The sequence below is a fragment of the Amblyomma maculatum genome, unplaced genomic scaffold (assembly GCF_055883805.1).
Source record: "Amblyomma maculatum isolate TAMU_Amacu unplaced genomic scaffold, ASM5588380v1 scaffold_15, whole genome shotgun sequence".
Lineage (NCBI taxonomy): Eukaryota > Metazoa > Arthropoda > Arachnida > Ixodida > Ixodidae > Amblyomma > Amblyomma maculatum.
In genome coordinates, this window is record NW_028146740.1 from 7321166 (window position 1) to 7347491 (window position 26326).

Below are 26326 nucleotides of genomic sequence, written 5' to 3' on the forward strand. Positions count from 1 at the left end.
AGAGAAAAGTTGTAATAATAGAGAGAGCGTACCGTGCGAAATTAAATATTTTGTCGCCTTTGTTTTGCCAACAACTGAAGCTATTTGAATATCTCACGCTTTCTGGCAACTTTACTCCATGGCACACAAACAGAGCTCACTTGATAAGCCTAACAGCTGACAGAATCCGGAAGCTATCTTAAAATTTAAGGCGCTTTGTCACTAGAATTGTGTGCTGCGGGCATCTTGAGACAGATAGAGAGCTTCGTTCACCATTTGTTTGCAGCAAATGAGAGACACAATGTAGCATTAGTTGTCGCAATAAACACGGCTTGTGAAGCTAGTGGGTGGTTTGGGGACTTGTGCCTTTGTGTTCTTCCATTGAGCGTGTTGTGCTCGTCCTGTGCAGCTGCCGGTACCTGATGGACATGAAAAACCAGCGCCTCCTCTTTGAAGTGCACTGTCCATCGGATATGCCCGTGCTGTGGAAAAGTGAGGTCAGGGTCAGCTGCAAAAGGGTCAGTGCTGCCTGCAAAGAGCCTTCAGCAACTCTACTTCAGCTGTCCATTTTCGGCCCTGAAATGTTGTTACCATGTGGTATTTGCCTGCGATGGCTGAATACTCTGTATTGAGCTGCTTCTTTGATGCGGTTAGTTTCGTTGTCCTAATGGGGGGCTATGACATGCAAGTGGCATTTATGTCACTGCAGGTACAGGAGAAACTGCAGTGTTATCGGTGGCAGGCAGTTTGAACTCTTTCGCTACTGCACTATTAAAATCGATCAATCTGGTCAACGGTAAAAAATTCTCGGTTTGCGGGGCACCTAGTGCCATCTACCATCTAGGTTAGAAAGTGAGAAACAAACGACAGTGATCCGCCATGTTTTGTTGCTATTTTGCTTTTCCCGGCGGCGTTTCGGATTGCCGAGCAAGCACTTCGAGCATGGCATCATCGCGCTCGGACGCTCCTAGAAGAGATGTGTTTCTTGCCAATCGAGGGCTTCAGGAGCTGGTTTTACGGATGCAGACAGCATTGGCGAGCCAGAAGATGTGGACGCATAGATTTCAGCACAGATGAGGAGGATGCGTCTAGTCAAGCCGGAACATATTTCGATTACTAATAAATAGTTATGAGCGGTAGAGCATGTGCTCAAAGCTATATTATTTATTTTCAGGGTCACAGCGTCATACAGACATCGTTCCTTGCCAGCACCTGTGAGGCGTGTGCAGTTTTTTACTAAACGAAACCCGGGAGTCGAAGTTGGCGGCGCTGTTTTTTTTTTTTGCTGAAAAAACAGTTTTCAGCAATACCCACCGAAAATTATGTAATCTTTTTATGACATAATGAGCTTCAGAATGTATATTGTCACGTAGGGGTGACAAGGCCGTTGACACCAAAAGAAGACACAGGCTTGATGCTACTGAAATTAACTTTTTACTGGGCTGACTTGCGCCCGCAAAAGAACTAAGCAACTCGGCGGCGATAACAACAAACGGGTTCGTCAATTGTCGAACAAAGAATGCTCGTCACACTCGTCAACGCTCAATTTAAAGGCTGCTCGGGACAATCTAGATAAAGTCGCAAACTGCTACTAGCACAACCTGGAACATTGTAGAAACATACGCAAGTGATCGGAATCTTCGAGGCAGATCTCGGCGCATCGTTCGCAACAAAGAAAATGATAAGACGTTGTATCGCGACAACGAGCATGAGCAAACATGGGATACAGAATTGATACGCGTGCCAGAATCACAGGGATAAGGCCGCATGCCGGCGGCTGTTAAAAAAACAACAAATACAGTTTTGAAGGTTTTGCGGCATTACTCCCCCCTTAAAAAACATCGCCTCGATGTTCTAAAATAAACAAAGCAACTTAAATAGAAAGATTACAAAGTTTAAACACCGCGTGTAATAAGGCTTCAAACGTACAACATGTACGATTTCTGGGCGCGCGCTACGCCGTTATGATGCTGTCCTACCGTCGGGAATGACTTCATAGTCCAGTTGTCCGACGCGGCGAAGGATTTTGTATGGCCCAAAGTTTAGGCAGTTTTATTAAGCTTAAATACTTGAAACAATTAAGCTGCTTCTTTGATGCTATTTTAGTTTCATGGTCCTTATGGGGCTATGACATGCAAATGGCTTTTAGGTCAGCTGAGGCACTGAAGAAACTGCAGTGTTATCGGTTTAGGCAGTTTTATTAAGCTTCAGTACTTGAAACAATTGAGCTGCTTCTTTGATGCTGTTAGAATTTCATTGTCCTAATGTGGCTATGACATGCAAGTGGCATTTAGGTCACCTGAGGCACAAAAGAAACTGCAGTGTTGTTGCTGTTAGGCAGTTTTAATTAGCTACACTAACTCAAACAATGAGCTTCTTTGAAGCTGTATAGTTCTGTTTTCCTAGTGTTGCTTTGACACGGAGTGGCATTTATGTTACCTGAGGCCCAGAAGAAACTGCAGTGTTGGTCACAGCCAGTTTTAATTAGCTATAATACCGGAAACAATTGAGCTGCTGCTTTGATGCCATTGTAGTTTCGTCCAAATGCGGCTATGTACAGTTTCGTTTAAACAGACAGGTTTAGCTACAATACCTGAAACAATGCAGCTGCTGCTTTTATGCTTTTATAGTTAACAGCCTAATACGGCTATTAAATGCAGGTGGTATTTATGTCACCTGCGGCACAGAAGAAACTGCAGTTTTATCGGTGATAGGCAGTTTTATTTAACTTCAATACCTGAAAGAATTGAGTGTGCTTCTTTGATGCTGATATAGTTTCGATGTAACAGGGGGCTAGATATGCACATGTCATCTGTTACCTGACCCATGGATGAAACTGCAGTATTATTGGTGGTAGGCAGTTTTAGTTAGCTACAATACCTGAAAAAGTTGAGCTGCTTCTTTGATGCTGTTATAGTTTCGTTGTCCTACAGAGGCTGTGACATGCAATTAGCATTTATGTGATCTGAGGCACAGAAGAAACTGCAGTGTTATCGATGGTAGGCAGTTTTAATTAGCTATAACACCTAGAACAATTGAGCTGCTTCTTTGATGCTGTTACAGTTTTGTTGTCCTAAAAGGGCTATGACATGAAAGTGGCATTTAGGTCACCTGAGGCACAGAAGAAACTGCAGTGTTATCGGTTTAGGCAGTTTTATTAAACTTCAATACCTGAAACAATTGAGCTGCTTCTTTGATGCTGTTATAGTTTCATTGTCCTACAGAGGCTGTGACATGCAAGTGGCATTTAGGTCACCTGAGGCACAGAAGAAACTGCAGTGTTGTTGGTGTTAGGCAGTTTTAATTAGCTACAATACTTAAAACATTTGATCTGCTTCTTTGATGCTGTTATAATTTCATGCTCCTAATGGGGCTTTGACATGCAAGTTGCTTTTAGGTCACCTGAGGCACAGAAGAAACTGCAGTGTTGTTGGTGTTAGGCAGTTTTAATTAGCTACAATACCTGAAACATTGGATCTGCTTCTTCGATACTATCATAATTTCATTTTCTTAATGGGGCTGTGACATGCAAGTGGCATTTAGGTCACCTGAGGCACAGAAGAAACTGCAGTGTTATCGGTTTAGGCAGTTTTATTAAACTTCAATACCTGAAACAATTGAGCTGCTTCTTTGATGCTGTTATAGTTTCGTTGTCCTACAGAGGCTGTGACATGCAAGTGGCATTTAGGTCACCTGAGGCACAGAAGAAACTGCAGTGTTGGTGTTAGTCAGTTTTAATTAGCTATAATACCTGAAACATTGGATCTGCTTTTTTGATACTGTTATAATTTCATTGACCTAATGGGGCTATGACAAGCAAGTTGCTTTTAGGTCACCTGAGGCACAGAAGAAACTGCAGTGTTGTTGGTGTTAGGCAGTTTTAATTAGCTACAATACCTGAAACATTGGATCTGCTTCTTCGATACTATCATAATTTCATTTTCTTAATGGGGCTGTGACATGCAAGTGGCATTTAGGTCACCTGGGCGCAATAAACTACAGTGTTATCAGTGGTCAGTTCAGTTTAGTCGTTCAGTCGTGTCCGACTCTTCGTGACCCTATGGACCATATCACGTCACGCTTTCCGGTCTGTCTATCTTCCTGACGTCACATAACTTCATCTGCAGCGCCTCGAGGATGCCATATTACCTTCTCCGGTGACCCTCAAGCTTTCCCAACATCAAATCTTTCTCCAGTGACTCCTCTCTTCTCATCAGATGACCAAAGTAGCTGAGCTTTAACTTTAGAATTTGACTCCAATGAGCAGTCAGGGTTTATGATCGACAATATCGACTGATTTGATCTTCTAGCCGTCCAAGGAACTCTCAAGAGTCTTCGCCAGCACCACAATTCAAACGCGTCAATTTTTCGGCGGTCAGCCTTTTTCACAGTCCAACTCTCGCATCCATACATCACAACTGGAAAGACCATAGCACGAGTTATACGGATCTTCGTTGGCAGACTAATGTCTCTGCTCTTTACTAGGCGGTCAAGGCTAACCATTGCTCTCTTTCCCAGAAGCAGGCGTCTCCTAATTTCATGGCTGCAGTCTCCTTCCGAGGTAATCTTGGAGCCCAAGAACAGAAAATGTCACAGCTTCCACTTCTTGTCCATTGATGCTCCAGGACTTGATAGGGCAAGACGCCATGATCTTTGTCTTTTTAATGGTCAGTTTAAGCCCAAACTTCTCACTCTCTTGTTATACGCGCATCAGAAGTATCTTGAGTTCCATTTCACTTTTTGCCATTAAAGTGGTATCATCCACATATCTAAGGTTGTTGATACGTTTTCCAGCAATCTTCACTCCAGCTGAAGACTCGTCCAGACCGGCCTTCCTCATGATGCACTCAGCATATAGGTTAAATAGGTAGGGCGACAGTATGCAGCCTTGTCTCACTCCTTTCTCAATCGGAAACCAATCAGTAAGACCATGTCCAGTTTTGAATTTGGCCTCTTGCCCTTCATACAGGTTCCTGAGGAGACAGATGAGGTGAATTGGAACTCCCATCTCTTGGAGAGCTTGCCACAATCTGCTGTGATCTACGCAGTCAAAAGCTTTTGCATAATCAATAAAGGAGAAGTAGATGGGTTTCTGGAACTCTCTTGCTTTTTCTATGATCCATCGAAGGTTGGCAATCTGGTCTTTAGTTCCTCTGCCCTTGCGAAACCCAGCCTGCACGTCCGGAAGCTCCCGATCCACATACTGCTGCAGCCTACCTTGGAGGATTTTCAACATCACTTTGCTAGCATGCAAAATAAGCGCGATCGTGCGGTAGTTGCAACAATCTTTGGCACTGCCTTTCTTTGGAATAGGGATGTAAACTGACCTCCTCCAGTCCTGTGGCCACTGCGGGGTTGTCCAAATTTGCTTACATAATGTATATAGAACGTTAACAGTGTCGTCATGGTTGATGTTTTGAAGCAACTCAGCTGGAATGCCATCAATTCTACTAGCTTTGTTCTTAAAAAGGCTGGCTAAGGCCCATTCAACTTCACTCTTCAGGATGCCCTGCTCGAGATCAGTAATCACAACCGTCCTATGTTGGGTTTGCACATCCAGGTCCTTCTTGTACAGTTCTTCTGTGTATCCTGCCACCTCTTCTTTATCTCTGAGGCTTCAGTGAGGTCCCTGCCTCGTTCGTCCTTTATCACGCTCAGCTTAGCACAGAAGCTTCCTTTGATATCTTTGATTGTCTTATACAGAGCTCTTCTGTTCCTCAATTGGCTGTTGTGCTCAACTGCTTGGCACTGTATGTTCAGGAAGGTAGGTAGTTTTTATTAGCTACAATACCTGAAACTATTGAGCTGCTTTGATTTTGTTATAGTTTTGTTGTCCTAACAGGGCTATGACATGCAGGTGGCATTTATGTCACCTGAGGCATAGAATAAACTGTAGTGTTATTGGTGGTAGGCTGTTTAATTAGCTACACTAACTGAAAAATTGAGCTTCTTCGAAGCTGTTGTAGTTTTGTTTTCCTTATGTGGCTATGACACGCAGTGGCATTTATGTTACCTAAGGCACATATCCCTACCCTTATCCCTAACTGCTCCCATTGCAAGTCTCTGAATACTTCCTCTAAGCAAGCTGTGAGTAGTACTGGGGAGATTGTGTCTTCTTTTCTAACACCTTTCTTTATGGGAATTTTGTTACTTTCTTTATGCAGAACTATGGTTGCTGTGGAGCCACTATATATATCTTCCAGCACTTTCACGTATGGTTCGTCTACCCCCTGATTTCGCAATGCTTGCATCACCGCCGATGTTTCATCTGAGTCAAATGCTTTTTCATAATCAATGAATGCTATGTATAAGGGCTGGTTATATTCCGAGCATTTTTCTATCACCTGATTGATGGTATGGATATTTATTTATTTATTTATTTGTACATACTGCAGCCTCGATGAGGCTATGGCAGGCTGATAGTAGAGTACCATTTCCGAAAACCTGCTTTATCCTTTGCTTGATTGCAGTCTAAGGTTGTCCTGATTCTATTAGCGATTACCTTAGTAAATACTTTATACGTAATAGAGAGTAAGCTGATTGGTCTATAATTTCAGTTTAGCCAGTTTTATTAAGCTTCAATACTTGAAACAATTGAGCTGTTTGTGTGATGCTATTATAGTTTTGTTGTCCTAACTGGGCTATGACATGCATGTGGCTTTTAGGTCACCTGAGGCAGAGAAGAGACTGCCTTATTACTGATGGTAGGCAGTTATAGCTAGCTACATTACCTGAAATAATTGAGCTGCCTTTTGATGCTGTTATAATTTCATTGTCCTAATGTGGCTATGACATGCAAGTGGCATTTAGGTCACCTGTGGCACAAAAGAAACTGCAGTGTTGGTGTTAGGCTGTTTTAATTAACTGCAATACCGGGAACATTTGATCTGCTTCTTTGATACTGTTATAATTTCATTGTCTTTATTGGGCTATGACATGCAAGTGGCATTTAGGTCACCCGAGGCACACAAGAAACTGCAGTGTTATCGGTTTAGGCAGTTTTATTAAGCTTCAGTACTTGAAACAATTGAGCTGCTCCTTTGATGCTGTTATAGTTTTGTTGTCCTAACTGGGCTATTACATATAAGTGACATTTAGGTCACCTGGGGCACAGAAGAAACTGCAGTGTTATCGGTTTAGTCAGTTTTATTAAGCTTCAATACTCGAAAAAATTGAGCTGCTTCTTTGATGCTGTTTTAACTTCATTGACCTTATGGGGCTGTGACATGCAAATGGGCTGCAGGTCACCTGAGGCGCAGAAGAAACTGCAGTGTTATCGGTTTAGGTAGTTTTATTAAGCTTCAATATTTGAAACAATTGAGCTGCTTCTTTGATGCTGTTATAATTTCATTGTCCTAATGGGGCTGTGACATGCAAGTGGCATTTAGGTCACCTGAGGTACAAAAGACCCCTTCATGGATCACTGCCTTGTCGTGGCGGAGGGGCTTGCGAAACTCGACGAAGTCGTGAGCTCTGCTGTGTTGGGCCACCCAAGATAGACAGGCCACGGCAGAGAGTTCTGACAAAATGTGATTCACTGGAGAAGGTAAAGGCAACCCACTCCAGTATTTCCTGCCAAGAAAACCCTATGGCCAGTCACAATACCATTATTGATATGGCGCCAGAAGATGAGCCCCCCAGGTTGGAAGGCGTCCCACATGTTACTGGGGATGAACAAAGGGCGATTCCTAGTAGCTCCAGGACGAATGAAGCGGCTGGGCTAAAGCCAAAAGGACGCTCAGTTTTGGATATGTCGGGAAGCGACCGGAAAGTCCGATGTTGCAAGGAGATATATCACATAGCAACATGGAATGTAAGATTTTTGTCGCAAGGTAAACTGGATGTCGTCAAGTGAGAAATGGACAGATTGAACATTGATATCTTGGGTATCAGCGAGCTCAAGTGGACCGGAATGAGAGAATTTAACTCCGGCGACCATTATGTCTTTTATTGTGGGCACAAATCCAAGAGAAGGAATGGGGTCGCTCTCATAGTAAACAGAAGAATGGGAAAAGCAGTGCTAGGGTACAGCCCCAAAAACGACCGAATGATTTCACTTCGGATCCAAGGTCACCCTTTCAACATAACAGTTATCCAAGTCTATGCACCGACCACTACTGCTGAAGAAGCGGACGTTGAGAGATTTTATGCGGACCTACAATGCCTTTTATACCGCACCCCATCATCAGACGTCGTTTTTCTCATAGGAGACTGGAATGCTAAGGTCGGAAGTGAAGAAATATACGGAATTATAGGCAAGTTCGGTATTGGTGAGCCAAATGAAGCTGGGCAGAGGCTAGTAGAGTTTTGTCAAGAAAACAACCTGACCATAGCGAATACTCATTTTCAACAGCACAAGAGGCGCCTGTACACATGGACTTCATCGGACGGTCTGTACAGGAATCAGATCGATTATATTCTTTGCCGGCAGAGATGGAGAAGCGCTATACAAGCTGTAAAAACAAGGCCTGGGGCCGATTGTGGCACCGATCATCAGCTTCTAGTTGCCAAAATTAAGCTTTGATTCAGGAAAACGCAGAAAACTAGAAAACCTTTCAGGTATGATCTGGATCAAATTCCATTAGAATATGCTGTGGAAGTGAGGAATCGATTTCAAGAATTAGATCTAGAAGACAGAGAGCCCGAAGAGACGTGGACTGATGTTCGGGATATAATACAAGAAGGTGCTACTAATGTAGTTCAAAGCAAAAGAAATGCAAGAAAGCAAACTGGTTATATCTGAAGAGGCTTTGCAAATAGCTGAAGAAAGGAGGATGGGAAATGTTATGGGGGAAAGAGAAAGATACAAGGCTCTCAATGCTGATTTTCAGAAAATAGCAAGGAGAGATAAGAATGCCTGCCTGAACATACAGTGCCAAGCACTTGAGGACAACAGCCAATTAAGAAACACAAGAGCTCTGTATAAGACAATCAAAGATATCCTAGGAAGCTTCTGTGCTAAGCTGGGCGTGATAAAGGACAAACGAGGCAGGGACCTCACTGAAGCCTCAGAGATAAAGAAGAGGTGGCAGGAATACACAGAAGAACTGTACAAGAAGGACCCGAATGTGCAAACCCAACATAAGACGGTTGTGATTACTGATCTCGAGCCGGGCATCCTGAAGAGTGAAGTTGAATGGGCCTTAGCCAGCCTTGCTAAGAACAAAGCTAGCGGAATTGATGGCATTCCAGCTGAGTTGCTTCAAAACCTCAACCATGACGCTGTTAAAATTCTGCATACATTATGTCAGAAGATTTGGACAACCCTGCAGTGGCCACAGGATTGGAGGAGGTCAGTTTACATCCCCATTCCAAAGAAAGGCGGTGCCAAAGATTGTTCCAACTACCGCACGATCGCGCTTATTTCGCATGCTAGCAAGGTAATGTTGAAAATCCTCCAAGGTAGGCTGCAGCAGTATGTGGATCGGGAGCTTCCGGACGTGCAAGCTGGGTTTCGCAAGGGCAGAGGAACTAGAGACCAAATTGCCAACCTTCGCTGGATCATGGAAAAAGCAAGAGAGTTCCAGAAACCCATCTACTTCTGCTTTATTGATTATGCGAAAGCGTTTGACTGCGTAGATCACAGCAGATTGTGGCAAGCTCTCCAAGAGATGGGAGTTCCAATTCACCTCATCTGTCTCCTCAGGAACCTCTATGAAGGACAAGAGGCCACTGTCAGAACTGGGCATGGTCTTACTGATTGGTTTCCGATTGAGAAAGGAGTGAGGCAAGGCTGCACACTGTCGCCCTGCCTATTTAACCTATATGCAGAGTGCATCATGAGGAAGGCCGGTCTGGACGAGTCTTCAGCTGGAGTGAAGATTGCTGGAAAACGTATCAACAACCTTAGATATGCGGATGATACCACTTTAATGGCAGAAAGTGAAGTGGAACTCAAGAGACTTCTGATGCGCGTACAAGAAGAGAGTGAGAAGTTTGGGCTTAAACTGACCATTAAAAAGACAAAGATCATGGCGCCTTGCCCTATCAAGTCCTGGAGCATCAATGGACAAGAAGTGGAAGCTGTGACAGATTTTCTCTTCTTGGGCTCCAAGATTACCTCGGAAGGAAACTGCAGCCATGAAATTAGGAGACGCCTGCTTCTGGGAAAGAGAGCAATGGTCAGCCTTGACCGCCTAGTAAAGAGCAGAGACATTAGTCTGCCAACCAAGATCCATATAACTCGTGCTATGCGAGAGTTGGACTGTGAAAAAGGCTGACCGCCGAAGAATTGACGCGTTTGAATTGTGGCGTTGGCGAAGACTGTTGAGAGTTCCTTGGACTGCCAGAAGATCAAATCAGTCGATATTGTCGACCATAAACCCTGACTGCTCATTGGAGGGTCAAATTCTAAAGTTAAAGCTCAGCTACTTTGGTCATCTGATGAGAAGAGAGGAGTCGCTGGAGAAAGATTTGATGTTGGAAAAGGTTGAGGGTCGCCGGAGAAGGGGTAGGCAGCGAACGGGATGGTTAGATGGCACCTCGAGGCACTCCAGATGAAGTTATGTGATGTTAGGAAGATAGTGAGAGACCGGAAAGCGTGGCGTGACATGGTCCATAGGGTCACGAAGAGTCGGACACGACTGAACGACTGAACTGAACTGAACTGAGGTACAAAAGAAACTACAGTGTTGTTTGTGTTAGGGGAGTTTTAATTAGCTACAATACCTGAAACATTTGATCTGCTTCTTTGATACTGTTATAATTTCATTGTCGTAATGGGGCTATGACATGCAAGTGACATTTAGGTCACCTGATGCACAGAAGAACCTACAGTGTTATCAGTTTAGGCAGTTTTATTAAGATTCAATACTTGAAACAATTGAGCTGCTTCTTTGATGCTGTTATAATTTTGTTGTCCTAACTGGGCTATGATATGCAAGTGGCTTTTAGATCACCTGAGGCACAGGAGAGATGGCCTTATTATCAATGGTAGGCAGTTTTATTAAGCTTCAATACTTGAAACAATTCAGCTGCTTCTTTGATGCTGTTATAGGTTCGTAGTCCTAACTGGACTATGACATACAAGTGACTTTTAGATCACCTGAGGCACAGAAGAGAAGGCCTTATTATCAATGGTAGGCAGTTTTATTAAGCTTCAATACTTGAAACAATTCAGCTGCTTCTTTGATGCTGTTATAGGTTCGTAGTCCTAACTGGGCTATGACATACAAGTGACTTTTAGATCACCTGAGGCACAGGTGAGATGGCGTTATTATCAATGGTAGGCAGTTTTATTAAGCTTCGATACTTGAAACAATTCAGCTGCTTCTTTGATGCTATTATAGGTTGCAGTCCTAACTGGGCTATGACATACAAGTGACTTTTAGATCAGCTGAGGCACAGGAGAGATGGCCTTATTATCAATGGTAGGCAGTTTTATTAAGCTTCAATACTTGAAACAATTCAGCTGTTTCTTTGATGCTGTTATAGGTTCGTAGTTCTAACTGGGCTATGCCATCCAAGTGACTTTTAGATCACCTGAGGCACAGGAGAGATGGCCTTATTATCGATGGTAGGCAGTTTTATTAATCTTCAATACTTGAAACAATTGGGCTGCTTCTTTGATGCCGTTATAGGTTCGTAGTCCTAACTGGGCCATGACATGCAAGTGACTTATAGGTCACCTGAGGCACAGGAGAGATGGCCTTATTATCGATGGTAGGCAGTTTTAATAATCTTCAATACTTGAAACAATTGGGCTGCTTCTTTGATGCTGTTTTAGGTTCGTAGTCCTAACTGGGCTATGACATACAAGTGACTTTTAGATCTCCTGAGGCACAGGAGAGATGGCCTTATTATCAATGGTAGGCAGTTTTATTAAGCTTCAATACTTGAAACGATTCAGCTGCTTCTTTGATGCTGTTATAGGTTCGTAGTCCTAACTGGGCCATGACATACAAGTGACTTTTAGATCACCTGAGGCACAGGAGAGATGGCCTTATTATCAATGGTAGGCAGTTTTAATAATCTTCAATACTTGAAACAATTGGGCTGCTGCTTTGATGCTGTTATAGGTTCGTAGTCCTAACTGGGCTATGACATACAAGTGACTTTTAGATCACCTGAGGCACAGGTGAGATGGCCTTATTATCAATGGTAGGCAGTTTTATTAAGCTTCGATACTTGAAACAATTCAGCTGCTTCTTTGATGCTGTTATAGGTTGCAGTCCTAACTGGGCTATGACATACAAGTGACTTTTAGATCACCTGAGGCACAGGAGAGATGGCCTTATTATCAATGGTAGGCAGTTTTATTAAGCTTCAATACTTGAAACAATTCAGCTGCTTCTTTGATGCTGTTATAGGTTCGTAGTTCTAACTGGGCTATGCCATCCAAGTGACTTTTAGATCACTTGAGGCACAGGAGAGATGGCCTTATTATCGATGGTAGGCAGTTTTATTAATCTTCAATACTTGAAACAATTGGGCTGCTTCTTTGATGCCGTTATAGGTTCGTAGTCCTAACTGGGCCATGACATACAAGTGACTTTTAGATCACCTGAGGCACAGGAGAGATGGCCTTATTATCAATGGTAGGCAGTTTTAATAATCTTCAATACTTGAAACAATTGGGCTGCTGCTTTGATGCTGTTATAGGTTCGTAGTCCTAACTGGGCTATGACATACAAGTGACTTTTAGATCACCTGAGGCACAGGAGAGATGGCCTTATTATCAATGGTAGGCAGTTTTATTAAGCTTCAATACTTGAAACAATTCAGCTGCTTCTTTGATGCTGTTATAGGTTCGTAGTCCTAACTGTGCTATGACATAGAAGTGACTTTTAGATCACCTGAGGCACAGGAGAGATGGCCTTATTATCAATGGTAGGCAGTTTTATTAAGCTTCAATACATGAAACAATTCAGCTGCTTCTTTGATGCTGTTATAGGTTCGTAGTTCTAACTGGGCTATGCCATCCAAGTGACTTTTAGATCACCTGAGGCACAGGAGAGATGGCCTTATTATCGATGGTAGGCAGTTTTATTAATCTTCAATACTTGAAACAATTGGGCTGCTTCTTTGATGCCGTTATAGGTTCGTAGTCCTAACTGGGCCATGACATGCAAGTGACTTTTAGATCACCTGAGGCACAGGAGAGATAGCCTTATTATCAATGGTAGGCAGTTTTATTAATCTTCAATACTTGAAACAATTGGGCTGCTTCTTTGATGCCGTTATAGGTTCGTAGTCCTAACTGGGCCATGACATACAAGTGACTTAAATCACCTGAGGCACAGGAGAGATGGCCTTATTATCAATGGTAGGCAGTTTTAATAATCTTCAATACTTGAAACAATTGGGCTGCTGCTTTGATGCTGTTATGGGTTCGTAGTCCTAACTGGGCTATGACATACAAGTGACTTTTAGATCACCTGAGGCACAGGAGAGATGGCCTTATTATCAATGGTAGGCAGTTTTATTAAGCTTCAATACTTGAAACAATTGAGCTGCTTCTTTGATGCTGTTATAGGTTCGTAGTCCTAACTGTGCTATGACATACAAGTGACTTTTAGATCACCTGAGGCACAGGAGAGATGGCCTTATTATCAATGGTAGGCAGTTTTATTAAGCTTCAATACTTGAAACAATTCAGCTGCTTCTTAGATGCCGTTATAGGTTCGTAGTCCTAACTGGGCCATGACATACAAGTGACTTTTAGATCACCTGAGGCACAGGAGAGATGGCCTTATTATCAATGGTAGGCAGTTTTAATAATCTTCAATACTTGAAACAATTGGGCTGCTGCTTTGATGCTGTTATAGGTTCGTAGTCCTAACTGGGCTATGACATACAAGTGACTTTTAGATCACCTGAGGCACAGGAGAGATGGCCTTATTATCAATGGTAGGCAGTTTTATTAAGCTTCAATACTTGAAACAATTCAGCTGCTTCTTTGATGCTGTTATAGGTTCGTAGTCCTAACTGTGCTATGACATACAAGTGACTTTTAGATCACCTGAGGCACAGGAGAGATGGCCTTATTATCAATGGTAGGCAGTTTTATTAAGCTTCAATACTTGAAACAATACAGCTGCTTCTTTGATGCTGTTATAGGTTCATAGTCCTAACTGGGCCATGACATACAAGTGACTTTTAGATCCCCTGAGGCACAGGAGAGATGGCCTTATTATCGATGGTAGGCAGTTTTAATAATCTTCAATACTTGAAACACTTGGGCTGCTTCTTTGATGCTGTTATAGGTTCGTTGCTACTAAGTTGCTAGAAGTTGCTACTAAGGTAGTTCCAAAGCAAAAGAAATGCAAAAATGCAAACTGTTTATCTGAAGAGGCTTTGCAAATAGCTGAGGAAAGGAGGATGGCAAAAGGTATGAGGGAAAGAGAAAGATACAAGGTTCTCAATGCGGATTTTCAGAAAATAGCAAGGAGAGATAAGAATGCCTTCCTGAACATACAGTGTCAAGCAGTTGAGGACAACAGCCAATTAAGGAACACAAGAGCTCTGTATAAGACAATCAAAGATATCAAAGGAAGCTTCTGTGCTAAGCTGGGCGTGATAAAGGACAAACGAGGCAAGGACCTCACTGAAGCCTCAGAGATAAAGAAGAGGCGGCAGGAATACACAGAAGAACTGTACAAGAAGGACCCGGATGTGGAAACCCAACATAGGACGGTTGTGATTACTGATCTCGAGCCGGGCATCCTGAAGAGTGAAGTTGAATGGGCCTTAGCCAGCCTTGCTAAGAACAAAGCTAGCGGAATTGATGGTATTCCAGCTGAGTTGCTTCAAAACCTCAACCACGACGCTGTTAACACACTGCATACATTATGTCAAAAGATTTGGACAACCCTGCAGTGGCCACAGGATTGGAGGAGGTCAGTTTACATCCCCATTCCAAAGAAAGGCAGTGCCAAAGATTGTTCCAACTACCGCACGATCGCGCTTATTTCGCATGCTAGCAAGGTGATGTTAAAAATCCTGCAAGGTAGGCTGCAGCAGTATGTGGATCGGGAGCTTCCGGATGTGCAAGCTGGGTTTCGCAATGGCAGAGGAACTAGAGACCAAATTGCCAACCTTCGCTGGATCATGGAAAAAGCAAGAGAGTTCCAGAAACCCATTTACTTCTGCTTTATTGATTATGCGAAAGCGTTTGACTGCGTAGATCACAGCAGATTGTGGCAAGCTCTCCAAGAGATGGGAGTTCCAATTCACCTCATCTGTCTCCTCAGGAACCTTTATGAAGGGCAAGAGGCCACAGTCAGAACTGGGCGTGGTCTTACTGATTAGTTTCCGATTGAGAAAGGGGGGAGGCAAGGCTGCATACTGTCGCCCTGCCTATTTAACCTATATGCAGAGTGCATCATGAGGAAGGCCGGTCTGGACGAGTCTTCAGCTGGAGTGAAGATTGCTGGAAAACGTATCAACAACCTTAGATATGCGGATGATACCACTTTAATGACAGAAAGTGAAGTGGAACTCAAGAGACTTCTGATGCGCGTACAAGAAGAGAGTGAGAAGTTTGGGCTTAAACTGAACATTAAAAAGACGAAGATCATGGCGTCTTGCCCTATCAAGTCCTGGAGCATCAATGAACAAGAAGTGGAAGCTGTGACAGATTTTCTGTTCTTGGGCGCCAAGATTACCTCGGAAGGAGACTGCAGCCATGAAATTAGGAGACGCCTGCTTCTGGGAAAGAGAGCAATGGTTAGCCTTGACCGCCTAGTAAAGAGCAGAGACATTAGTCTGCCAACCAAGATCCGTATAACCCGTGCTATGGTCTTTCCAGTTGTGATGTATGGATGCGAGAGTTGGACTGTGAAAAAGGCTGACCGCCGAAGAATTGACGCGTTTGAATTGTGGTGCTGGCGAAGACTCTTAAGAGTTCCTTGGACTGCCAGAAGATCAAATCAGTCGATATTGTCGACCATAAACCCTGACTGCTCGTTGGAGGGTCAAATTCTTAAGTTAAAGCTCAGCTACTTTGCTCATCTGATGAGAAGAGAGGAGTCGCTGTAGAAAGATTTGATGTTGGGAAAGGTTGAGGGTTGCTGGAGAAGGGGTAGGCAGCGAACGCGATGGTTAGATGGCATTCTCGAGGCATTGCAGATGAAGCTATGTGATGTTAAGAAGATAGTGAGAGACCGGAAAGTGTGGCGTGACATGGTCCATAGGGTCACGAAGAGTCGGACACGACTGAACGCCTGAACTGAACTGATAGGTTCGTAGTCCTAACTGAGCTATGACATACAAGTGACTTTTAGATCACCTGGGGCACAGGAGAGATGGCCTTATTATCAATGGTAGGCAGTTTTATTAATCTTCAATACTTGAAACAATTGGGCTGCTTCTTTGATGCTGTTATAGGTTCGTAGTCCTATCTGGGCTATGACATTCAAGTGACTTTTAAATCACCTGAGGCACAGGAGAGATGGCCTTATTATCAATGGTAGGCAGTTTTATTAAGCTTCAATACTTGAAACAATTCAGCTGCTTCTTAGATGCCGTTATAGGTTCGTAGTCTTAACTGGGCTATGACATGCAAGTGGCTTTTAGGTCACCTGAGGAACAGAAGAGACGGCCTTATCATCAATGGTAGGCAGTTTTATTAAGCCTGAATACTTGAAACTATTCAGCTGCTTCTTTGATGCCGTTATAGGTTCGTAGTCCTAACTGAGCTATGACATACAAGTGACTTTTAGATCACCTGAGGCACAGGAGAGATGGCCTTATTATCAATGGTAGGCAGTTTTATTAATCTTCAATACTTGAAACACTTGGGCTGCTTCTTTGATGCCGTTATAGGTTTGTAGTTCTAAGTGGGCTATGACATACAAGTGACTTTTAGATCACCTGAGGCACAGGAGATATGGCCTTATTATCAATGGTAGGCAGTTTTATTAAGCTTCAATACTTGAAACAATACAGCTGCTTCTTTGATGCCGTTATAGGTTCGTAGTCCTAACTTGGCCATGACATACAAGTGACTTTTAGATCCCCTGAGGCACAGGAGAGATGGCCTTATTATCAGTGGTAAGCAGTTTTATTAATCTTCAATAGTGAAAGCTCGTTAATTCACAACTCGTTAATTCGAAATTTTGGATAATTCGAAATAGTCATCGTGGTCCGGTCCGCAGTGCATAGAAGTCTATGCGCGTAACAGCTCGTTAATTCACTCAAAAATTGGCGCCGCCACCCATAATTCGAACTGCGCGCCGCCAAGCGGCGCTGTTAAAAACCATCGTTGGAAGCTTTCACGGCAGAACGATAGATGGCACAACCATCGGGGCGCCGCTAGGGTGCTGGAACATGTACTAAACAGTCTTTCCTGCCGCGACTTCTTCGAGGAACGACGTTTTAGTGTTATCGTCCACGGTTTCGTGTTGCATTTCGTGAGCCCTCGTTTTGCACGCCGCTTGTTGTGAGCTTGTGTCCGCGAGGTGTGTTCGCGTGGGAAATACTGTGCTAAGACGGTGAAGGAGAAAGTGGCTATTTTACGCGAGGTGGATGAACGGAAGGCCAGCAAAGTGGAAATCGCGAAAAAGCACGGGATTCCACCAAGCACGTTGTCGACGTGCGTCCGAAATAGGAAGGCCATCGAGGATGCCTATGAAGCCGAAGATTTCGCCAGCAACAGAAAAGGGCTTCGGTTAGCCAAGTATCCGGAAATTGAGACCGCTGTGATCACGTGGGTGAAAGAAATGAGAAGCGCTGACATTCCACTGAGCGGCCCAATTATCATGGCGAAGGCGGCCGATTTCGCCCTGCGCTTGAATGTGGAAGATTTTTGTCGCCTCCGAAGGATGGTTTCACCGCTTTAGAGACAGACATAATCTTGTCTTCCGGGTGTTGTCTGGAGAAGCCAAAGAAGTGGATGCAGAAACTTGTGCCACGTGGCGAAGCGGTGCTCTGCAGCAGTACTTAGAAAGCTACTCGGCACATGATATATTCAATGCTGATGAGACGGCTTTGTTTTATAAGCTCCAGCCCGACAGAACAGTAACATTTAAAGGGGACAGCTGCGCTGGCGGCAAGCGAAGCAAAGAGCGGATTACTGTTCTGGTCGCCGCTAATATGACCGGGACGGAGAAGGTCCCTCTTTTTGTTGTCGGCAAGGCACATAAGCCTAGATGTTTCAAGAACATTAGGACGCTGCCGACGGAATACTCCGCCAACAGCAAGGCGTGGATGACGGGCGAATTGTTTAAAACATGGCTCTTGAAATTCGATCGGAGGATGGAGCTAGGGAAGCGTCAAGTTCTCCTCATTGTGGATAACTGCTCGGCACACAAAGTCGACGCCGAGCTGAAAGCCACAAGGCTCGTCTTTTTGCCCGCCAACACGACTGCGGCCTTGCAGTCGATGGATCAGGGGGTGATCAGAAACATCAAATGTTTCTATAGGCGCCACATGATCGAGCGCATGACTTTGTGCACTGGAAACCAGAAGACCAGCACCATCACATTGCTCACAGCAATGCACATGTTGGTGCGTGCATGGGAGCAGGTCACGCCGTCCACAATTGCAAACTGCTTCCACCACTGTGGCTTTGCTGCCGGAAGTATGAAAGAAAGTGGCGACGATGGGAGTCCGGAGCCTCTGCCTGCGGCTGTGCGTGCTGTGCTGCAGGACGTCAGTTTTGATGATTACGTTGGAGTAGACAGCGATGCAGCAGTGTGCGGTGCCTTAAGTGATGAGGACATTGTCGCTGAAATTGTTGGGGAGCAGTCTGTCCCAGAAGAGGCAGAAGACGAGGACGACGACGAGGAGCAAGAGCCCGTGCGTCCATCCGCGGCAGAAGTTATGGGAGCGCTGAATGTCGCGCGCCTTTTCTTCAGCTTTGAAGAGGGGGAAGAAGACTCCCTGCGTCGCATTCGCATGCTAGAAGACCGAGTGAGTACGGTAGCCCTCAGAGAGAAGAAGCAGAAGATGATAACAGACTTTTTTGCTAAATAAATGTTTTTCGTGCCGTCCGGGCATCAAACGCCTTCATTTTTGCTCACTTTCATTAGTTCGAATTTTGGTTAATTCGAACTGGCCTGGCGGCCCCATGGAATTTGAATTAACGAGCTTTTACTGTACTTGAAACAATGGGGCTGCTTCTTTGATGCCGTTATAGGTTCGTAGTCCTAACTGGGCCATGACATACAAGTGACTTTTAGATCCCCTGAGGCACAGGAGAGATGGCCTTATTATCGATGGTAGGCAGTTTTAATAATCTTCAATACTTGAAACACTTGGGCTGCTTCTTTGATGCTGTTATAGGTTCGTAGTCCTAGCTCGGCTATGATGTACAAGTGACTTTTAGATCCCCTGAGGCACTTATTATCAATGGTAGGCAGTTTTATTAATCTTCAATACTTGAAACAATTGGGTTGCTTCTTTGATGCTGTTATAGGTTCGTAGCCCTAACTGGGCTATGACATACAAGTGACTTTTAGATCACCTGAGGCACAGGAGAGATGGTCTTATTATCAATGGTAGGCAGTTTTATTAAGCTTCAATACTTGAAACAATTCAGCTGCTTCTTTGATGCTGTTATAGGTTCGTAGTCCTAACTGGGCTATGACATGCAAGTGGCTTTTAGGTCACCTGAGGAACAGAAGAGACGGCCTTATTATCAATGGTAGGCAGTTTTATTAAGCTTGAATACTTGAAACTATTCAGCTGCTTCTTTGATGATGTTATAGGTTCGTAGTCCTAACTGGGGTATGACATACAAGTGACTTTTAGATCACCTGAGGCACAGGAGAGACGGCCTTATCATCAATGGTAGGCAGTTTTAGTTAGCTACAATACCCGAAACAATTTAGCTGCTTCTTTGATGCTGTTATAGTTTCATCCTAATACAGCTATGACATGCAGGTGGCATTTATTTCAGCTGAGGCACAAAAGAAACTGCAGTTATCATTGGTAGCCAGTTTAATTGCCTACAGTACCTGAAATAATTGAGCTGCTTCTTTGATGCTTTTATAGTTTTATTGTCCTAACAGGGCTATACATGCAGGCGGCATTTAGTTCACCTGAGGCATGACACTACTGCAGTGTTATGAATGGTAGACAGTTTTAATTACTATATTACTTGAAACAATTGAGCTGCTTTGATGTTGTTATAGTGTCGTCCTTACAGGGCTACGGCATGCAATTGGCATGTAATTGGCATTTATGTCACCTGAGGCACAGAATAAACTACAGTGTTATGAGTGGTAGGTAGTTTTTATTAGCTTCCATACCTTAAACCATTGAGCTGCTTTGATTCTGTTATAGTTTTGTTCTCCTAACAGGACTATGACATGCAGGTGGCATTTATGTCACCTTGCATAAAATAAACTGTAGTGTTATTGGTGGTAGGCTGTTTTAATTAGCTACACTAACTGAAACAACGAGCTTCTTCTTTGAAGCTGTTGTAGTTCCGTTTTCCTAATGTGGCTATGACACGCAGTGGCATTTATGTTACCTGAGGCACAGAAGAAACTGAAGTGTTGGTCATAGGCAGTTTTAATTAGCTATAATACCTGAAACAATTGAGCTTCTGCTTTGATGCTATTATATTTTTGTCCAAATGCGGCTATGTATAGTTTCGTCTAAACAGACAGTTTTAGCTACAATACCTGAAACAATGGAGCTGCTGCTTTGATGCTGTATAGTTTCAGTATAATGCGGTTATGAAATGCAGGTGGCATTTATGTCACCTATGGCACAGAAGGAACTACAGTTTTATCAGTGGTAGGCTGTTTTATTTAACTTTAATACCTGAAAGAATTGAGCCTGCTTCTTTGATGCTAATATAGTTTTGTTGTCGTAACTGGGGGCTAGACATGCACATGTCATCTATGTCACCTGAGCCATGGAAGCAACTGCAGTATTATTGGTGGTAGGTAGTTTTAGTTAGCTATAATACCTGAAAAAGTTGAGCTGCTTCTTTGGTGCTGTTATAGTTTTGTTTTCCTGCAGAGGCTGTGACTTGCAATTAGCATTTATGTCACCTGAGGCACAGAAGAAACTGCAGTGTTATCGATGGTAGGCAGTTTTAATTAGCTGTAACACCTAGAACAATTGAGGTGCTTTGATGCTGTTATAGTTTTGTTGTCCTAACTGGGCTATGACATGCAAGTGAGTTTTAGGTCACTGAGGCACAGAAGAAACTGCAGTTATCGGTTTAGACAGTTTTTGTTTGCTGCAATTCCTGAAACAATTGAGCCGCTTCTTTGATGCTGTTTTAGTTTCATTGTCCTAACAGGGCTTTCAAAACATAGACACAGCGCGCAGAAGCAGGACACAGGGAGAAGACACACACAAGACGGGATGGGCACTGTTTTGAAAGTTATGAACCAACTAGCCGAGACCAAGATCCTAATCTAGCAGGGCTATGATATGCAAGTGGCATCTTGTTCACCTGAGGCACTTGAAGCTACTGCAGTGTAATGGGTGGTAGGGAATTTTTGCTTAGCTACAATACCTGAATCATTTAGTCTGCTTGTTCACCTGAGGCACTTGAAGCTACTGCAGTGTAATGGGTGGTAGGGAATTTTTGCTTAGCTACAATACCTGAATCATTTAGTCTGCTTTTTTGATACTGTTATAGTGTCGACCTTACAGGGGCTATGGCATGCAATTGGCATTTATGTCACTTGAGGCACAGAAGAAACTCCAGTGTTATCGGGGGTAGGTAGTTTTTATAACCTACACTGTCCAAAACAATTGAGCTGCTTTGATGCTCGTATAGTTTTGTTGTAATGGTGCTAGTACAGCATTTAGGTCACCTGAGGCATGGAAGAAACTGCAGTGTTTTTGGCGTTAACGGCGAAGCACAGAGTAATGAGAGAACAAGACTTACATTGCCTTGTCCATGCCTCTGTGCTCAGTCAGGTGGTCTGCTCTTCTCATTTTCTTAATGCGACATCAGTGCTTAAAAAGTATGCATTTGCAAGGTCACTCAAAGTGCCGTACAATACTGCCAGTGACCATTTTGCTGCCCTAGGCATTCACAGCATTAGGGAGCTTGTTGAAGACCACAAACAGGCGGAGTACACACAGCTTGCACCTGCATCAGTGTGTCGACATGACATCCTAATTTATCTCGGAGTCAGAATATGTGGGTTTTTCTGATTCGTTTGCCTGTGCCTCACAGGAATTTCGGATCCGTGATCAAGTTGATCGAAATGGAGCTCGATAGAGATCCGGCATCGCTACATGGTGAAATCAATTGTGATCGCCCACGATCCTGCTCTACAGACTCAACCGCAGTTGAGCTGTCGTTGCCACCTTCATTTAATAATAATAATAATCTTTGTTCAGTATATTCAAAACAACATACAAAAACAGAAGTGCCGAAGCCACAAGTGGGCTTGTGCGGCGACAACCGGCAGCCACGGTAACCTTCGGGCTACATCAGAGGCAAAAAAAGAGAACGAGGAAAAAAAAAAGATACATTTGGCACATCACACTATGAATCACAGGTATTAATCAAATATGTCGACTAATAAGGTAACAGTTCCCTAAAATATTTATTAAAAAACATATCAATTTAAAATAAATAACTTTGTATTTAGGTTTATGTAATTTGAACTGAGTGCGGCGGTGGCGTAACAGTAGAACATCCACCTCGCATGCAAGAGGACCGGGGCTCAAATCCCGATGCCGTGCAATGCTCCACCGGATTAAAAAAAAAAATCTGCGTGTCGCTGGAATTGCATAAACAGGTTTGGGGTGCGACCTAATGCCGGTGAACACCTCCGGCAGCGCACTTCCTCACCAGAATAGGAGTTGGCCACCCTGGTGCAGTAATTGGCCGCAACCTCTCATGATTAGCTCCATAAACCCCCGGCCCTGAGTCACCAGCGGCTGCGGAACAACTGACCTTGGCGGCGGTCAGACCTGTGACACAGCAATGGGTACTAAGAATTCCTGGCTCCGCTGGACAGGCTGCCATTGGAAACTGACCCCGCCAACATTTGACGCTAGAACCCTAGCTAGTGAAGCTAGTTTAGCAGTGCTGTTAGAATAACTAGAGGGTATGAAATGGGATGTCATAGGGCTTAGTGAGGATAGGAGGCTGAATGAGGCATATACTGTACTGAAGGATGGGGCATGTACTGTGTTATCGAGGTTAACCGGAGAGGCGACAACTAGGAGTAGGTTTCCTTGTCCATAAGTGTATAGCGGGTAATATTGATAAATTCTATAGTATTAATGAGAGGGTGGCAGGCATCATAATTAGGCGTAATAAGCGGTGTAAACTGAAGGTTGTACAGGCCTATGCACCTACATGTATTTATGATGACCAGGCAGATGAAAGCTTCTACGATGATGTAGAATTGGCAGTACGACAAGTAAAGACTCAGTATACTGTACTAATGTCTACTAGGACAGGTAGTAACCGCAGATCCGGACCATGAAAAGGAAGTAACAAGAAGAATAAGATTGGGATGGAGCGCATTTGGCAAGCACTCGCAGATTATGACTAGCAGCTTACCGGTATCACTCAAGAGGAAAGTATACAACAGTTGCATCTTGCCTGTACTCACTTATGGGGCTGAAACGTGGAGGCTCACCAAGAGAGTTCTACTTAAGTTGGGGACAACCCAGAGGGCTATGGAACGAAAAATGGTAGGGGTAACATTAAGAGATAGAAAGCGTGCAGAGTGTGTCAGAGAAATAACTGAAGTTACCGACATTCTAGTGGAAATTAAGAAGAAGAAATGGACATGGGCAGGACATGTAGTGCGAAGAGAGGATAACCGATGGTCGCTGAGGGTAACAAACTGGATTCCAAGGGAAGGAAAGCGTAGCAGGGGGCGGCAGAAAGTTAGGTGGGCGGATGAGATTAAGAAGTTCGCAGGGGTCAAGTGGATGCAGCTAGCACAGAACCGGGTTAAGTGGAGAAATATGGGAGAGGCCTTCGCCCTGCAGTGGGTATAATCAGGCTGATGATGATGATGATACTGTACTAATGGGTGACTTCTATGCCAAGGTAGGGAAAAAGCAGGCAGGAGACCAGGCAGTAGGTGACTATGGCATTGGTTCTAGGAATAGCAGGGGGGAGTAACTAGTTAAGTTTGCAGAGCGCAATAACATAAGAATCATGAGTACCTTTTTCAGCAAACGGAAGAACCGGAAATGGACATGGTAAAGTCTTAACAGGGAGACTAAGAATGAAATTGACTTCATGCTGTGTTCAACCCCCGTCATTATGCAAGATGTAGAGGTAATCGAGAAGAAGAAGGAACGCAGCAGATTAGTAAGAAAGAAACCCATCAACGAATTAGTGGTGAGGGGGAGGGCAGAAGAGTTCAGGATCTCGCTACAGAATAGGTATTCAGCTCTAACCGAGGATGGCGACATTACCCTAGCAGCAATGAACAATAATTTCAGAGATATCATTACTGAGTGCGCTGTAGAAGTAGGCGGTTGGATAGTTAGGATACCGGTAAGCTGTCTAAGGAGACGAACGATTTGATTAAGAAACGCCAGATTATGAAAGCTTCCAATCCAAGAGACCAGATAGAATTGGCCGAAATCTCAAAGCTAATCAATAAGTGCAGGGTGGCTGATATAAGGAAGTATAACATGGAGAAAATTGAGCATGCTGTAAAGAACGGGGGAAGCCTTAAAGCGGTAAAGAAGAAATTGGACATAGACAAAAACCAGATATATGCGATAAGGGAAAAGGCAGGCAACGTCATCACGAATATGGACAAGATAGTCAAAGTAGCTGAGGAGTTTTATGCAGATCTCTACAGTAGCCAAAGTAGTCAGGACTGTAATGAGATTGGCGGTAGGGAAAAACAGACGTTCCACCAGTGACGAAGGACGAGGTCAAGAAAGCATTAGAAACTATGAAAAAGGGGAAATCAGCTGGAGAGGATCAGATAACTACAGATTTTTCGAAGGATGGGGGGGATATCATGCTAGAAAAACTGGCCACCCTGTATACACAGTGCCTGGTGTCATCGACGGTACCGGAACCATGGAAGAATGCAAGCATTATCCTCATTCATAAGAAAGGGGACTCTAAGGACCTTAAAAATTACAGACCAATCAGCTTACTGTCTGTTACGTATAAGGCATTTCAAGGTAATCGCTAATAGAATCAGAACAACCTTAGACTGCATTCAAGCAAAGGATCAAGCAGGTTTTTGGAAATGGTACTCTACTATCGATCATATCTATACCATGAATCAGGTATTAGAAAATGGTCGGAATATAGGCAGCCCTTATACATAGCATTCATTGATTACGAAAAAGCATTCGACTCAGTTGAAACCTCGGTGCTGATGCAGGCATTGCGAAATCAGGGGGTAGACGTGCTGTACGTGAAAGTACTGGAAGATATATATAGTGGCTAAATAGCAACCATACTTTTGCTAAAGAAAGTAACAAAATTCCCATAAAGAAAGGAGTTAGGCAAGGTGATGCAATCTCCCCAGTACTATTCACAGCTTACTTAGAGGAAGTATTCAGAGACTTGGAATGGGAGCAGTTAGGGATAAGGGTAGATGGAGAATACCTCAGTAATCTGCAATTTGCTGATGACATTGCCTTGCTAAGCAACGTGTGGGATGAACTGCAAATAATGATTGATGACCTAGACAGGAAAACTAGAAAGGTAGGCTTGAAAATCAATAGGCAGAAAACTAAGGTGATTCAACAGGATAGGTAAGCGGCCGAGTTGGTGATACATTATCCAAAAAAAACGGCGCGAACAAACGGGGACGAAAGGAAAAAACCACAGGAACAAGCGCTTGTTCCTGTGGTTGTTTCCTTTCGTCCCCGTTTGTTCGCGCTGTTTTTTTGGATAACTAAGGTAATGTTCAACAGCCTCGGGAAGAAACAGCAGTTTACATTAGGTAGCGAAGTACTGGAAGTAGTAGGCAAATATGTCTACTTAGGACAGGTAGTAACCGCAGATCCGGACCATGAAAAGGAAATAACAAAAAGAATAATATTGGGATGGATCACATTTGGCAAACACTCACATATTATGACTAGCAGCTTACCGATATCGCTCAAGAGGGAAGTATACAACAGTTGCATCTTACCTGTACTCACCTATGGGGCTGAAACGTGGAGGCTAACCAAGAGGGTTCTACTTAAGTTGAGGACAGCCCAGAGGGCTTTGGAATGAAAAATGGTAGGGGTAACATTAAGAGATAGGAAGCGGGCAGAGTGGGTCAGAGAAATAACTCAAGTTACCGACATTCTAGTGGAAATTAAGAAGAAATGGACATGGGCAGGACATGTAGTGTGAAGAGGATAACCGATGGTCGCTTAGGGTAACAAACTGGATTTCAAGCGAAGGAAAGCGTAGCAGGGGGGAGCAGAAAGTTAGGTGGGCAGATGAGGTTAAGAAGTTCGCAGGGGTCAAGTGGATGCAGCTAGCACAGAA

General features: G+C 43.7%; 1 protein-coding gene across 8 annotated transcripts in view; it reads left to right on the forward strand.

The window, feature by feature from the left end:
- The window catches only part of LOC146172000 (RING finger protein 141-like), a 156302-nt gene that overhangs the window by 34658 nt on the left and 95318 nt on the right, over positions 1–26326 (forward strand). For 7 of the 8 annotated variants that reach the window (XM_084586190.1, XM_084586192.1, XM_084586195.1 and 4 more), the window contains one exon: positions 389–497. In XM_084586190.1, the coding sequence (XP_084442316.1) occupies positions 389–497 (109 nt within the window). The remainder of the gene's footprint in view (positions 1–388; positions 498–26326) is intronic. The other variant, XM_084586196.1, reaches the window with a different exon arrangement.